We start from the raw sequence: 17,274 nt of genomic DNA on the forward strand, positions 1-17,274 counted from the left end.
ATCCTTGCCTTTAGGGTGCTTAGGATCTAGCGAAATATGTATTCATTCATATATTTAAGTGTTTATCATGTGCCCATATGTTCTGGGAATACACTAAGAAAGAGCACAGGACACTCAAGAAATGGAATTAGATTCAAGTGGATGGAAGGGGACTTCCCATGGTGGTCCAGTGGTTAAGACTCCATGCTTCCACTGCAGGGGGGTATGGGTTCAATCCCCGGTGGAGGAGCTAAGGTCCTATTCACTGTTAAGTGCAGCCAAAAAATATATATATATAATAAAAATAAACACATGGTGGGTGGAAGGAAGAGCAAAAGCAAAGGCCTTGAGGCACCTGTGAACATGGCTACAGTCCAGTTAGTGAAGGGGGCACAGCACCAAGTACAGTGGAAAGGTATGCAAGGACTAAATTATGTACAATCCCACCAATATGGTATGTAATTTGAATCTACATTCACATACACATACAAACCTATTACACATATTTGGTGAGCTAATCTTTCCATTAGATTACAAATTCCCCATGAAATGTACTTTTCAACCTAAATTTCAGAAGGTTACTTAGTCAAAATCTGGAGAAGGCTACTGTGATGTTTGTTAGGGGTAGGCTGAAAGCTTAAAAAGAAGTAGGGGAGCTGCCTGTCTGGCCAAGGGTTGTCCTTTCCATGAGAAGAGGTGGCAGCTGTGGGAGGAGAGAGGCAGGGCCGTCATTTTTGCAAGTCTTTGGCGCCTAAGTCAGAGGTGGGGAGAAGACCTGCTTACCCGGGTAGATCTTCAAGAAAATTCAGATTTGAGGCAAAGAAATTTGGGGCCTAGAATTTTTTTGTTCCTCACTTGGCAGGATCATCTGAAAGTCTGAAACACTTCTGTATGACTTCTGTATGTCTGCAGTGGTTGTGCCTGAATCTCCATCATTATTCTCGAATTTTTCTAAACATTATGCAAAACGGTTCTTCTTTCCAAACAGATTACGGTCCCTAAACCCTTCCAATATACAAATGTTGGAGGTGTCACTAGATTTGTGTACTTCCGTTTAATATATGTGTTATAGAAAAATCATACGTGACCCGATTAATTTTTTCCAGGTTTTTTTTTTTTTTTAAGGAATAGTGGCGTTTTCTCTTCACTGAAAGCAGGGGAGAAAACTTTCAAACAACCCACTCGTAATTCTCCGTGTTTTAACTTCGGTCTCGCGTCTGGGAACTCCTTCTCGGTCCTTGAAGCTAGGCAGTGAATTAAAAGAAGCGACTACAACCTTCGGACTACAATTCCTAGGAGACATTGTGACCACATCCTCTGCGCAAGCTCGACCTCTGCGACTGCATAGGGCACCGAGCCGAGGAGGCGGGGCTTGGGCCTAAGCCGCGGGCCATGGGCGGGGCTAGAGGCGTGGTCATAAGGGGGCGGTGCTGCCGGCGAGGCCCGGAACACGCTAGTGGAGCGGAAGATGGCGGCGGCAGCGGTGGCTGCAGCCGGGACCCTAGTCGGGCTGAGGCGGAGGAGCCGCCGGTTCTGACCTCGCTCTGGCTCCAGTGCGCGCGGCGGAGCGTGTGCGAGGCCCCGCGCGTCGGGCAAGGGCGGCGGCGGTAACTGCGCGCCGCCTTGAGGAGCGTCCCGGCGGCGGCTCGGCTGCGGCTGAGGAGAGAGCCGGCTCCGGGCCTCCGCGTCCTCCTGTTCCCCGGGCCCCCCGCCTCCTCGGGGGGGCGGCGGCGGCGATGTTCTCGGTCCTCTCGTACGGGCGACTGGTGGCCCGCGCCGTGCTCGGCGGCCTCTCGCAGACCGACCCCAGGGCCGGAGGCGGCGGCGGCGGCGGCGGCGGTGACTACGGGCTGGTGACGGCCGGCTGCGGCTTCGGCAAGGACTTCCGTAAGGGCCTCCTCAAGAAGGGCGCTTGCTATGGGGACGACGCGTGCTTCGTAGCCCGGCACCGCTCGGCAGACGTGCTCGGTGAGTGCCCGGTCGGGTCCCCCCTCCCAAGCCCCGGATCCGCCTCCTGGGGACTCCCCTGCTCGGGGCTTTTCCAGCTCCTGCAGGCGGTAAGAGGAGCCAGTGAGCCAGTAGTAGTAGCTCATTTGTACGGAGCGCTTACTAGGTGCCAGGCGCCGTGCCAAGCGCTTGAAGGTGCGTTTTTCCACTTGATCAACCCCCATTTTAGAGTTGAGGAAACTGAGGCGCTGAGCGGTGGAGCCACATGCTCAAGGTCACACACCCTGAGAATGTGACCAGTTTGTCCGAGTCCGGAACCGCACTGTTAGTCACTTGGCAGGGCCAGCCCCGGACGACCTCGTCCCCTCCCCCGGCGACACCTGCAGGCTCCGAACCTCGCTCTCATTCTCTCGCTCCCTTCCTCCTCCCTCTGCGTGCCCTGCGGATCCCTGCTTCTTCGAGCTCCTGACGCCTCGGCCCGGCTGTGGGTTGCGGGCTCCCGAGCAGACTGGCTGTCGTAAGCCCCACACAGCTCAGCCGCATTCTTTCGTCGTCTCGATCCAAGACCAGATCTCCATCCTTGTCTGAGTCTCGCAGCAGAGGCCGCTGGCCTGGTAAAAAAATCACTCGCAGTGCAATCTTCCAAACTGATCTTGACCACTTGAGGTCACTTAGGGTGGAAGAGAGTCTCCTTGACCCAAAATAGAATGGTCAAACCCTCTTCTTCACTGCGGCCAAGAAAGCCTTGAGAATTGGTTAAAGCCATTTCAGGCCACAGGTGCTTTGGAGGGCCTAGTCCAGTTACATCTTAGGGTTGGGAGTCTAGAGTTAGAGCTTGCAGAAATGGCTAAATAGAATTCAGAAGCAATCAGAAACTTTACCATCGTGCATGTCTTTGGAGACAGTGCATATGCCATAGACTCCTATGCCATTTAAATCTCTCTTAATAAGTAGAGCACTTCCTGTGAAATTGAAGGACACGTTGTCATTGAACTCAAGTTCAAATGTCTCTTTGTTTTCACTTCTCAGGTGAGATTGAGTATTTTGACTAGTTTAAATTGCATATACTGAGCCAAAGCTTGGCATTGGAACACAGGGTCCTGTAATTTTATGATAAGAATTACTTTTTAATTTAGTCTCAGAATAAAGTCTATTATCTTTGCTTTTACTCATGTACTGTGTATGAAGATAGCACTAGAAAAGTTGCTTTCAGTTTAATTTATGAAAGACTAAGGTAGGTTGAAAAAATCGTTTAGTGTTTAGGCAAAGACTCCTTAGAAGGGAACTTGCAAGTTAAAAAAAATTTTTTATTGGATTTTATAGTTGATTTACAATGTTGTGTTAGCTTCTGCTGTACAAAAGTGAATCAGATATACATATACATATATCCACTTGTTTTTAGATTCTTTTCCCATATAGGTCATTACAGAGTACTGAGTAGAGTTCCCTGGGGGAACTTGAAAATTGAAGTTGTACAAATGCACTCTAAAGTCAGCTCGACCCTGACTAAAGGTTTATTTGTTTATTTAATTTATTTTGGACTGTGCTGGGTCTTCTTGCTGCACGCAGGCTTTCTCTAGTTGCCGCAGGCAGGGGTTTCTCTTGTTGAGCATGTACTCTAGGCATACTGGCTTCAGTAGTTGAGGTGCATGGGCTCAGTAGTTGTGATGCAGAGGCTTACTTAGTTGCTCGGTGGCATGTGGGATCTTCCTGAACGAAGGACTGAACCCATGTCTTCTGCATTGGCAGGCAGATTCTTAACCACTGGACCACCAAGGAAGCCCCTGATATCTTTTTTTTTCCTTAAAGGTCTGTCAGTGGTTCTTTTTTCATTACAATTGAGGCACTTTGCAGTTAAAGGCTTGTGACCTATACTGCTTTTTCAAGTTGCTGTTATAGTGCAATAGGATAGAGGATATTGAGCCACTAAGGTTCCCCCTTAAAAACCTGCTATGTGCTGGCTTATGTGAAAGATCTGTGATTTGATTAATTATTCAGGGGATAGTTTAATATGTCGGATGCCTATGCTGAAATTTGGAGTTTTTTGAAGGCTACCTTCTTAATGGAGTGGGGTATTTATAAGGATATGTGAAACTTTGGTCAAACCCATTTTGAAAAATGTATAACCATACCATCCTGACCGAAACCCAGCCTGGTTAGGTGCTCAGCTTTACCACTCTGTGATCTGTGGTTTTGGGCAAGAACCTCTCAGCTCATTTTCCTCCTCTAGACTAGAGGATGAGGGAAGTGGACTACCTGATCCTCAAAAACTTCTGACCAGCATATATTTTCTTTTTGTTTTGAAAAGATAGCACTCTTTGTTATTTTTCGTCTCAAATAGTGGACATTACTTCCCTTTCTATTCACATGGCCACCTTCAGTAGATAAGTTGTTTTATATCTGGCGCTGAAACCAGTGGTTCTTAACTTTGCTTGATTCACAGCCTCTTGGTTCACTGTCCACAGGCTGTCTCCCTCCAGAAATGTGCATAGAGACAAAATTTTGCATAGGCCTTTGGAGACTTCGGGTTTCCCTTGTAGCTCAGTTGGTAAAGAATCTGCCTGCTGTGCAGGAGACCCAGGTTCGATCTCTGAGTTGGGAAGATCCCCTGGAGAAGGAAATGGCAACCCACTGCAGTATTCTTGCCTGGAAAATCTCATGGACAGAGGAGCCTGGTGGGCTGCAGTCCATGGGGTCGCAAAGAGTCGGGCACGACTGAGCGACTAACACTAACATTTGGAGACTTCAGAGACCCCATGAAGTACATGGAATCCACTTATGGGCCACCTAGAGGTCCATCTAGAGGTCCTTGGGTGGTACCAGATTAAGAACTTTTGTACCCCTCTTGAAAGGAATGTTCCTAGACATAACCAGACAGATGATGGCTTATGTGAACTAGGGATGGTCTTTGGCCATATTTGACAAAGAGCTGTTTTGAGAGAGAATTGTATGCAAATCCAGGAATACAGGTTCTCTAGGACTGTCTTGTGTTGGAGGAGTTCTTCCAGAAAGCCATCTTGAGAGCCACCTAATACAACTTGTGAGTTGGCCTCATTTGATCTTTGGTTTCCACAAACCAATTCATATGATGGTGACTTCTTTTAGTGAGTGGCACCATCCCATTATAGGCAGATCTGGTTATCTCTTGCTGTGGAAGAGGTAATGTGTCTCAGTGAGTTTTTAATACTGCTTTTTACTCTGGAAGTTGGAGTTGTAAACTGAATTGCATTAAAGACTATGTTGAGGGAGTTCCCTGGTGGCCTCGTGGTTCGGACTCAGTGCTTTCACTGCCGAGGCCCAGGTTTGATGGTGGCTTAGTCAGTAAAGAATCTGGCTGCAGTGTGGGAGACATGGGTTTGATCCCTGGATTGGGAAGATCCCCTGGAGAAGAACATGGCAACCCACTCCAGTATTCTTGTCTGGAGAATCCCATGGACAGAGGAGCCTGGAGGGCTACAGTCTGTGGGGTCCCAAAGAGTCGGACACGACTGAGCGACCAAGCACCGGGAAGGGAATTGAGATCCCACACGCCGCATGGAGCAGCCAAAAAAAAGAGGCTGTGTTGAATAATGTCATGTTGAACCTCAGTGCTTTGAACTTTCTAGTTCTATAGATAATTAGTTTTCTTTGGGTTGACGCTATTTGTTGCTAAGTTATCTGTGCAACTCACTGTGGTCATCTAGGACTCTTTGGAATGAAAGCTGTTTATTTCTTTTTGTATTAGAGAAAGCTGTTTTATTTCTTTAATTTAGAATTGATCTGTCCTGTTAGTCATGCAGTGACTAAAAGTACTTGCTGCTTTACAACATTTTTGTAGAGTCCCACTGGATTTCTTTTAGGAAAAACCAACTGTGGTGGGTGTGGTGAGACATAGGAACCACTCCTATCCCCTGGAAAATTGGCAAAGGTACTTTCTCTTTATTAGGTCCAACAGGAGTAAACCAGTACCAGCAGGAGCTGTGTGCACTTTTCTTTTTCCTCCTTCCCTGTGACTAATACTGGGTTCTCTTGTTACTCTATACGGCGTGGTTGCCTAAGTACATAAAAATATGGTAGCTGCCTAGTGTATAATTGCTGGGCCTCTTACAGCCCTAAGCTACTTAACAATAGAATCAAAAACTGTTGAGGATTGTAATATTCAGAAACCTTGGAATCCAGTTCTTTCATTTTAGTGAAGAGAAGACAAGTCTGCAGAGGGTCAAATGACTTTACCAAGGTTACTCCACTAGGAGTAACCCCACAAGGTTCTTTGCCAATGTTAGTGGTAGAATTAGGACTAGCACCAAGATTCCCTGTTCCATCCAGTCCTCTTTCTTTTACACCACTGGTTAAGTGTTCTTGACAAGATAAGTGAGTTCAGAACTGGTCTGTCTTCTGGCACCGTTAAATCATTCTGGTAATGCTTTTTCACTTAAGGGTGTGTATGTGTATATGTACTTATTTATTCATTCTATGACTCATAATTAAAATGCAGCAAAAACTCCTCTGCATACTAAACCACAGTTTATTGAAGAAAAGATAGCATGGTGTATGCCATCTAAGTTCTGGCTTTGAGTTGTATTGAGTTGTAAAGTAATTCTTGTAAAACTGGACGATGTTTATTTAAGCTTGATTAACTTGAAACCTTAAACAGAAATAAAAGTCTATTCTCTACATAAAATTTTGATTGTGGCCAGGAATTTGAAATATTTCTGTGAGTTATGCCAGTCTTAAAAAGTAGTTTGTCTTGGAACTTCCTGGCAGTCCAGTGGTTAGGACTCCACACTTCCATTGCACAGGGCACAGAGTTTGATACCTGGTCAGGGAACTAGGATCCCGTAAATTACTCAGCATGACCAAAAAAAAAAAAAAAATTTTTTTTTTTTTTAATATAAGAAGTAGTTATCTCAAAGTATGAGGATTACATGAACAATATAAAGATCAAAATTTTATTTAGGAAGTGAATTGGTTAGGTACAATTTGATGTTTTCCAACAGTCATAGTAATTTTTATATACTTGATCAAAAAGCTCTATATCTGAAAGTGAGTTGCCCTTTTAACAAAGTACTAGTCACTTTGGAGGACTGTGTATGTGTGCTAATTTCAGCCTTTCAAGAAGCCCTCTTTTGAATTTCCCTTATCTAGATTTCAAGCTGTGTCAGGAAACCTGTCTCATCATTTATGTAGTTGTAATTTTCTGAAAATCAGAATTCAACCTGATCTACCTGTCAGCATTCAGCCGACATGACCCTGACTGAAATTTTTTTTTTTAAATATACAATTCACCTGCCATGACATTTACCATTTAAAGTGAAAAGTTCAGTAACACAACATTCATAAGGTTGTGCAACCACTGCCACTAACTAGTTCCAGAACATATTCATCACTCTGCAAGAAAACCCCTAACGGTTAGTCACTTCCCATCTCCCCTCCCTCAGCCCCCGGCAGCCGAAAGTAGATTCTGACACTACAGATGTGTCTATTTTGGGCATTTCAGGTAAATGAAATCATGTAGTATGTGGTCTTTGGTGTCTGACTTTTTTCACTCAGCATAAGATTTTTAAGATTTACCCATATTAGAACTTCCTGGCAGTCCAGTGCTTAGGACTTCGCCTTCCAATGCAGAAGATGCCAGTTTAGGCCCTGGTCGGGGAGCCAAGATCCCACATGCCTTACGGCCCCAAAAAACCAAAATATAAAACAGAAGCGGTACTATAAGATTTATTTACACTGTAGTGTATATTCCTTTTTATGGCTGAATACTATTCTGATATGGGTATGCCACATTTTAAAAAATCTGTTAATGGACACTGTTGTTTCCACTTTGGGGCTGTTGTGAATAGAGCTGCTATGACACATTTATGTATAGGTTTTTTGTAAACATATTTTCTATTCTCTTGGGTATATACCAAGAAATGAAATTGCTAGTCATATTATAACTCTAACTGTGAGCAATATAGTTGTCTTTATTTTATATCATTCTAATATAATTATTACTAGAGGGGGAATATTTTTTAAATGTCAGCAATCAGATATTTAAGTTCTGAGATCAGTCAGTACTTTAAATATGCTGGATTTCATAGTAATCTATTTGCTTTCGAGAGAAAATTGTGGAATGTTTAAGGAAGTATGAGAGTTGTTGGCTCAGTAAAAGAGCCTTCCAGGACTCGTAGAAACAGCAGGGTTTAAGAAGCTGCTGACGAAAAAATAGCCACTGACTAGTTGCTCTTCAACTCTTGATGGTATTCTCTCATTCTCTAATAGATAGATTACAGGGTTAACGGATAGAGGAGTTTTGCTGTTTCTTAAATCCTGTTCACTGATATTTTTCTTATTTTGCTACATAGGTGTATTGTACTTTTCATAAGGTATAAGGCATATTATTTTTAAAGTCATTTTCTCATTTGTTATACTGTCAGAGAGAGCTACTTTTCTTTTAGTCAGTCTTTAATCTAGGAATTCTCGAGCTTAGGTTTTAAATTTTCCTAACTTCCAGCTTCTCTCTCAGTTTGTTAATAATCTCCTTAAAGGAATCTGGATGAATTTTTTTTTTAATAGAGCAAGTAATTGCATTTTAGATGCATGACTGTTAATGCTTTTTAGAAAATATACTTTTGTTAAAAGGTTTTAAATTGTAGCAGAAGGTAAGAGGTAGATATTAGCTGGTTGTGCTGTGAGTGTTTTCTGGGGGGAGAGGAGTTGAGGGAACTTGGATTAGAGGAGGCCTTTCCTGAACTTCAGCCCTGCTTTCTGAAACTGGCCAATACATGACCTGAATGGTTGCAACAGTGTCCAAACGGAGTTTGTACTCCTGTGACTCAAGAACCACTACACCAGGTCAGAGTATTTAAGCTACAACCACGTCCTTTGAATAAACGCTTATGTCAAGTTCAAACTAAATGTCAAATTCATTTTATAAAGGTCCCTGTGCCTTTTAGAGAGGCCTTAACTGGGACTTTTAAGTCAGAATTTTCAGGAAAATGCTTTGGAAAAGTAAGTTGACAGTTTGTTCTGTCTAAAGAAGTTTTACTTTTCTTTCAGTTGAAGAATGGTGTGCTTTCTAAGTTTGCCTTTCAAAGCTAGTGTTAACTTTTGGTCTCATTTTAATAACTGGTTACCTATATCCTAATTTTTTGTCATTTGTATTAAATTCAGTGATCTGTCTTGTTTGAGAGTTGTCAAATATTTTAAAAATCTGATAGTTTTCTATCTCTCTGAGATCTAAAAGCTTTTGTTTCCTGTTATTAAACAGTTCACACAGTTCACAGAATTGCATCATAAATCAAAACATTTTTTTGCAAAAACTGACACACTGCAGAAGGCATTGGGCTGATAACACACACTTACTGATTTAAATTTGAGTTGACAAGTGGCACCGATCTTCTAGTTTAAAATTTTAAAGAAGATGCTAAATACTTTTGAATGGGATCCCAAACTGGATTTTAGGGGAATGCTGTGGTGGGGCAGGGGTGGGGTGGAGGGGTGGTGGAGGAGCAGAAACTTTTCTTTAAAGAGTAAAGATTCTTCATTCTGTTTTCTCCTAAGCCTTTGTTCAATATCTGACACAAAATATGGTTCAACTTACCAGTGCTTTATTCAGTGCTTTAGATTTTACAGTGTATTTTTATGTTTTACCTTATTTAATCTTTTTACTATGAGATAGTTGCTCTTAGCTCTGCTTAATCTGTATCTGTTTCCTCGTCTATAAAGTTGACTCATCAGTAAGGTTAGTACAGCTAGTATCAGAGCTGGGACTTGAACCTAAGTTTTCTCTTTCGAATCTAGTGATTTTAAATAAATGATTTTGTTTTGTGCTTATAAAAAGTAACACATGTTCACAAAAGCACAGTATGAAATACTTGTAACTTATAACTCAGTTACAGTCAGTGTGGTTTCCTCTAACTTTTGTGTATATACAATTGTATGTGTACAAATTAACAAGTAAGATCAGGTTACTATATATTCTGCTCAGTAATGTTATTAATAAGTAATGTAATGAGCATATTTCCATGCTAATAATCGTAGGTATCATATTTTACTGCATATATAGCCCATGAAGTCCTCTTTTTAGTTATTTAGATTATTTCCAATTTTCTGTTACAAGTAACACTAGAGTGTATATCTCTACATTTGAATATTTCCTTAGGATAAATTCCTTGAAGAGGAGTTCCTGAGTCTAAGGCTGTGAACTTTTGAAAGGCTTCTGATTTAAATAGTAGTGTAGGTCACTCCAAAAAAGTTATACAAATTCATACCTTTCCATTTGTTGTGAAATTACTCTCATCAGTAAGCTTATTGTTGGAAGCTCCCTGGTGGTACAGTGGATGGGAATTTGTCTGCCAGTACAAGTGACACAGGTTCGATCCCTGGTCCAGGAAGATACCATGTGGTGCGGAGCAGCTAAGTCTCGGTGCCACAGCCACCGAGCTCGAGAGCCCTCAAACTACAGTTACTGAGCCCCCGTGTCAAAACTACTGAAGCCCGAATGCCTAGAGCCGGTGCTCTGCAACATGAGAAGTCTGCGCACGGCAACTAGAGAAAACCCGTGCAAAGCAACACAGACCCAGAGCAACACAAATGAATAAGTAAAAATTTTAAAATATATATATATATAAGCTTATTGTTGATCTTGAGTCTGTCACATTTAACAATTTATGAATTTACTAGGTTCTTAAACAGTTGTTTTTGAGGTGAATAAGTTTGTAGCCGGTGAATAGTTCTAGAATTGATTGAATTGTTGGTATGAATCCCACGGACTACAAAATGACTGCAAAAACTTTGCCAGAGACTACAAAAGTGACTTACTACAAAGAGTGCTTTCTATTTAGCGACTGAGTACTATTTTGACTCAAGCCAGTTCCAACACATTTTTGCACTGATTTTTCTTTTTACTCATTTCTTTTTGCTCATTCCCTCATGATGAGGTAACTTCTCTCTTTTTGTACGACTGTGACTGTACATTTTGAGCTTTCAAGGATGCTGTCTCCAGTAGGTTTTTGACTTATCAGAGTAGTCTGTGCTGTCATTTGAGGTAGATGCAAAAGGTTAGCTATGCTGAATGAAGCAAACAAAGAGTGCTTCTGTTTTTACATCAGTGTTTGGGCAGCAGTTTTGGATTAGAAAATAGATTTGAGCTATTTACACAAGAAAACTGTTCATGGCCTCTAGGTTGAATGCTAATTGGCAATATGGTCATCAGTGTTGCTATGAACTGAGAAAGTATAAACAGAGATGTTTTATGCATGTATTGTTTTTAAAAATCCACTTAATTCTTGAGAAGCCACATTCATCTTAGTTTTCTTGTTCATGTACACTGAATTCACTGAACAATTAATGGTCTTTGGTGTGTTTCATGAATGAATTCTACACATATATATTAAATCATTTATAGATCATCTGAATTCAGTGAAGCCAGTTAATCTATAGCTATCTTTTATCAGAATTTCAAATTGAAAAATGGTTGGCCTTCCTTTTTGTCAGTGTAGGAGAAAAAAACTTCCCCAAGATTCTAGTCAGGTGGTTAAAACTGAAGTAAAAGGACATGGGACATTGTTTTTACTCTCTAAATCATTATTGAAATTCTTTGAAAACATACATGAGGTCTTAGACTAATGGGAAAGGATAAATTGAGAAGCGTGCAATGGAATGTTTGCTTCTAAACTAGTTCATACAGTAAATGTAATATTCTTTCCAGATGGCGCTAGTGGTAAAGAACCTACCTGCCATTTCAGGAGACATAAGAGATATGAGTTCGATCCCTGGGTTGGGAAGATCCCCTGGAGGACATGGCAACCCACTCCGGTATTCTTGCCTGGAGAATCCTGTGGACAGAGGAGCCTGGCGGGCTACCATCCATAGGGTTGCAAAGAGTTGGACATGGCTAAAGTGATTTAGTATGTGCCTGTTAACTTTTATTTTATAGAGTTTGTAAAACAGGCTCCCTTGTCTTGCATTGTGACTTAGAATCTTAGAAAAAGGAACTCTGCAGAGAATTTGTCCTCCTGCTCTTTATTTCACAGATGAGAAAACTAAAGTTTAGAGAAGTTATTTGGTCAGTGTCCTACAGCCAGTTAGTGGCAAAGAATGCTGGGAGCTGTGTCATTTCCAAGACTCCTTTTCAAGTGTCTTTCCATTCAGGCTTAGTTTAACATTCTGTGAGAGGAGGGCACAACGCCTTGTGCAACTCTAGGATGAGGTAGGTAATGGGCTCATTTCCTCTCTCTCTCTCTCTCTCTCTTTTTTGTAATTTTCCTTGGAATAAAGTTGATTTACAATGTCCTTTTAGGTGTACAGCAAAGTGTATCAGTTATATATATATATATCCACTCTTTCTTTAGATTCTTTTCTCATGTAGGCCATTACAGAGTATTGAGTAGAGTTCCCTGTGCTTTACAGTAAGTTCTTACTAGTTCTCTATTTTAGTAGTGTATATGTCAATCCCAGTCTCCCAATCTATCCCTCTCCCCCACCCCCAAAGGATTAATTCTCTTTTTGAAGTGCTCAGGTGAAAGTTGGTGTACTAGAATGTTGGTATTCTAACTTACCAGTACAGTCAACTGAATTCATTGTTTATGGTTGTTTCCTGTTAGTCCCTGGTAGATGCAGTGGAGAAGACCCAAGAACAAAACAGATTTCAGCTCTGAAGTTTCATAGTCCCATGGAGAAGTTCACATATGCACAGGAACAGTATAAAAGAATGCATACACGTTAGGAGATGTGGAAACATGGAGTTGGGCTTCCAGAGATCGATTTTTCAATAAACTGAGCGAAGTGAGGGGATTGGTAAGGCTCTCCAGATTGAGTGATCAGCAGAGGCACAGACGACTTCCCAAATACAGCTGTTCTGAGGCTAGAGAGTAGTCTGGGCCGGCAAGGTGGAGATGGAAGGATGACTGAGAATTGATGTTAAGAAGCAGATTAAGACCAAGTTGTCAAAGGTCACAGTTGCCATGCTGGGTGTCATTTTGTTTTTCGGTTTTGGAAGAAAGCGATAGAAGATGTTTTTGCTTTTGTTGTTTTGGGTTTAGTTTGATTGTTTTTGAAGAAACAGCATATTTGGATGGTACAAAATGCAGAAGGTATTGAAAATTCGGAAGTATGCAATACAGTAAAGTTTCCCTCTCACCCTTCCTTGTCTCCTAGCTGCAGGAGTTTCTCTCCCAGAAGAAACCAGTGATATCAGTTTCTTATATATTCTTCTAGAGAATGTCTAAATAAGTGTATATACATGGAAGGTATTTGACATGAAATATAATATGGACATAGCAATCTTGTTTAAAAAGAAAAAGGTGTAGAGGATATAATGAGAGATTAGAAGGCAAAAGACCAATTAGGAAGCTCCTGAAATGGTCTGAGCTAGAATGGGGTTTAACTAGGGACACTGGGAAGTAGCTGGGCTTCAGGCACAATGCAGACATAGAATCAACAGGACTTAATGATAATTGGACAAAGAGGGTGAAGGAGAAAGAGAAATTGGAGTTGATTTTGAGGTTTTACTTTTAGAAGCTTCTTTAAGGTTTCAAGCCTGGAAGTGTGACTGGGTTTGGCTGCCTGTAATTGGGTTAGGAAATGCAAGAGAAAAGTCAGCTTTGGAAATTGAAAACGGAATTGATTGGTAGAAGAGGCATTTCAGAGGCACAGTCATTTGGCTTGGGCATGCATGTGTCCGTCTGGTCTTTATGGAGTCCTTAGTGTGCTAGTGTGCGGAAGAAGCTAAGTCTTGTTAGAATCTTCTGTGTAGTTTGGATTTTTATACTTTGTTACAAGGCCCAGGCTTACCATGGGTCTTCTGGCTCCATAGGTGGGGTTTGGGTTCCACAGGTCATCTCAGGGTGCAGCAGGAATTCAGAACTGTTATGCCAGGAACCCCGCTAGCACTCGGGGATGAAGATGTTATCAGTATGAGAAAGTCTCAGCCCTGAAGGGGGTCACAATAAGGACAAGAAAATTATGATATAGGTGTTGCTGTTACCATAGTAAGCTCAGCAGATCATTAGGTCCACTAACATCTATGTGTTAGTAGTTGTTATTAGATTCCCCATTTAAAATGATAAATTTCAAAGTGTGAACCTTGGCACATTGTAGGCAGCAGGCGCTTAAGAGATATTTGTTAAATAAGGTTACTTCAGAGTCATTTCTGGAAAAAGAAAGCTAGTTTATTTCCTCAAGATGCAGGTGAATCTTTTTTTCTTTGTGTATTTTTTGGAGACAAATATAGATTTGTTCCTTGGTGCTTGAAAATGTTGCTGTTAAATGTTTAATGTAATATTGAATGGTGGTGGATGTGTGAGTGGGAAAGCTGAGTGGACCACTCATCTTTTAGATATTATTCATGAATGGGAATTGTCTTTTGATTGAAACCATAGTCCAGTGTTTGTCAAGCTTGCAGCCAACACTGACCAAATAACTTTTTTTTTTCTGATCGTTGCCGAGTCTATATACACAGTCTCTAACTTGGCCTTTTTAAGAGAGGCATAACACTTATTGCGTGTTGACCATGAGTTGAGCATTGTAATGAGGCAATCTTTACACCATTATCCCTGTTCCCTCACACCAGGACTTGATGTTCATGAGTTGATTCCCATTTACTGGTGACGATAATGAGGCTCAAAGTGCTACCCAGGGTGCCCTTAGTACACCTCATCCGAGTCCTGGAGCTGGAGTTTGAACCCAGATCTGACTCCAAAGCCTGCGCCCTTGCCCAGTATGTTTATAATGACTTTGAAGCCAAAAATGATCACTTAAAACTGTTTAAGGGATTCCCTGGTGGCTCAGGTGGTAAAGCATCTGCCTGCAATGTGGGAGACCCAGGTTCAATCCCTGGATCGGGGAGGATCCCCTGTAGAAGGAAATGGCAACCCACTCCAGCTCTTGCCTGGAAGATTCCATGGACAGAGGAGCCTGGTAGGCTACAGTCCATGGGGTTGCAGAGTTGGACCCATGTTTTACTGAGATAATCTTTGCTGGGTCTAAGTACTATTTTTTTTTTTGAAAGTCCCTCAGTCGTGTCTGACTCCCTGTGATCCCATGAACTGTACAGTCCGTGGAATTCTCCAGGCCAGAATACCCAGTGGGTAGCCTTTCCCTTCTGCAGGGGCTCTTCCCAACCCAGGGATCAAACCCAGGTCTCCCACATTGCAGGCAGATTCTTTACCAGCTGAGCCACAAGGGAAGCCCTTTATTGTTAAGTTGCTCAGTCATGTACAACTCTCTGTGACCCCATGGACTGCAGCACGCCAGGCTTCCCTGACTTTCACCATCTCCCAGAGTTTGCTTAAACTCAAATCCATTGAGTGGATGATGCCATCCATCCATCTCATCTCCTGTCACCCCCTTCTCCTGCTCTCAATCTTTCCCAGCATCTGAGTCTTTTCCAGTGAGTTGGCTCTTCGTATCAGGTGGCCAAAGTATTGGAGCTTCAGCTTCAGTCTCCAGTGAATGTTCAAGTTTGATTTCCTTTAAAATTGACTTGTTTGATCTTCCTGCTGTCCAAGGGACTCTCAAAAGTCTTCTCCAGCACCACAGTTCGAAATCATCAGTTAGTTATAACTATTCCTAGGCTAATAATTGAGCAAAGCCCCCTGATTAAAACAGAGAAAGACCTCAGTGAGCCTTGATGAACTGTCTGTAGGCCTCTGCAACTTTGGTGGCCTCAGGCCAGCCCTTTGCTTCTGAGGGACCTCCCAGAAGCCTTAACTCCTACAGTGCATTGTTTGGTTAATTGCTGGTTCGAGTTTTGTGGTAGGGGGATGATAGGTGTTTACCTGAAGGTGAGATTTCTCTGCTCTTAGAGCTGTAACCTCACCTTTATTCCTTGTACTTTATCCATATTAGTAAAAATCACAGGGAACTGTCTGAAATGCCTCTCTCCTCAGCCTCCTCTTGTACAACTTGTATTTTCATCTTTCTAGGCTCAAATCAGACACCTCTCCATGAATACTTTTCTGATTTCTTCAGCCAGATGTAATCTAATCTTTCTTAGTTTTGGTTTTAGTGGTGCATATTTTGTTTTATTACAGCCGTTTATCTTAAGCCTCTCAACCCTACTCCCCCCATCACAGCACTTGATGTTAAGTTCCTCTGGGCAGGAAATCTTCTACTATATGTAAATCCCTTTGGCTCCCTTTCACCACAATTTTTTACACATAGGAAATAATCAATAAAATGTTGAATAGCTTTAATATTTAATGTAAGTGTAAAATGCAGTTCTCATTGAATTTGCATAGTTTATCATTTCTCCCTTGAAGGTAACGTGTACTCAATTACTGAAAAAAATGGGAAAGTATGGAAAATAAAAAGAAGAAAAAAATTACTTGTTTTGCCACCTGAAGGTCATTACTTAATTGAACAATATATTGTTTTAACAATATATTGAAAACATAACTAGTATTCAGAAATTAAGGGTCAGTTCCTCATTTGGCAGCCATAATCAAAAGAATTGTTTTCACTTGTTAATTAAAAAAAAAATCATTTGTTGCCAGGGTTGCATCTGACTTGATCTCTCCCAGAGGGTGGTATTTTGGTAAAAAACAGCTGTTATTTGTATAGAGGGGTGAAGAAAGTAGGGGGTAAAATAGTATCCTCTTTGGGTGTTGTTGTTTAGTTCCTAAGTCATTCTGATTCTTTGCAACCCCGTGGACTGTAGCCCACAGGCTTCTCTGTCCATGGGATTATCCAGGCAAAAGCAGTGGAGTGGGTTGCCACTTCCTTCTCCAGGGAATCTTCCTAACCCAGGGATTGAACCCCGTCTCCTGCATTGGCAGACACATTCTTTACCACTGAGCCACCGGAGAAGCCCTATGGCTTAATTGTTATGAATATTAGGTTAACCTTTAAGACCAAAATTCTAGATCTAATCTTATAAATAGAAGGAAAGTTTTTCTGTTAACTTAAAGGGCCAGTACAGGCACACATCAGATGGCTGGACTTTCATCGCTGTTACTTTCTTATTTAAACGTTAAATTATTAGGCATTGTGTAACATTTCCTAATATCTAGAAATGGAAAATCCTCAGCTTTAATAGAAGCCGCTGATTCTATGACACACTAAGGGCCCTGTGTCTCCTGTTCAAAACTGAAAATCAGTGTGGACCCCCCCCCCCACCCAGATGGTTCGTCTGTGGCTTCCTCCTGTGACCCCCCCCACACATACCCAGATGGTTCGTCTGTGGCTTCCTCCTGTCCAAAAAGCATTGCCGACAGCATTTAGCGTTTGATTAAGATACTACTGCGGCTCAGAAAAGAGTGAAGTGACCTTTATCTGTGACTTCACCCTCAGCCACAATTAAGTCCAAACACATCATTCCACATTAAATATTTGGTATTTAAACAGAAGAGGTAAAGGAAGTTAGAGGAAAGAACATTTTTTTTC

At 41.8% G+C, this 17,274-nt stretch overlaps 1 protein-coding gene across 1 annotated transcript in view; it reads left to right on the forward strand.

Moving 5' to 3' along the window:
• Window positions 1-1,412: 1,412 nt before the first annotated feature.
• PPTC7 (protein phosphatase targeting COQ7) overlaps window positions 1,413-17,274 on the forward strand; it is a 38,958-nt gene continuing 23,096 nt past the window's right edge. Inside the window, exon 1 of the mRNA XM_020890017.2 lies at window positions 1,413-1,947. Within this exon, the coding sequence (XP_020745676.1) occupies window positions 1,716-1,947 (232 nt within the window). The 5' untranslated portion in view covers window positions 1,413-1,715. The remainder of the gene's footprint in view (window positions 1,948-17,274) is intronic.

The sequence above is a fragment of the Odocoileus virginianus genome, chromosome 12 (genome assembly GCF_023699985.2).
Source record: "Odocoileus virginianus isolate 20LAN1187 ecotype Illinois chromosome 12, Ovbor_1.2, whole genome shotgun sequence".
Classification (NCBI taxonomy): Eukaryota; Metazoa; Chordata; class Mammalia; order Artiodactyla; family Cervidae; genus Odocoileus; species Odocoileus virginianus.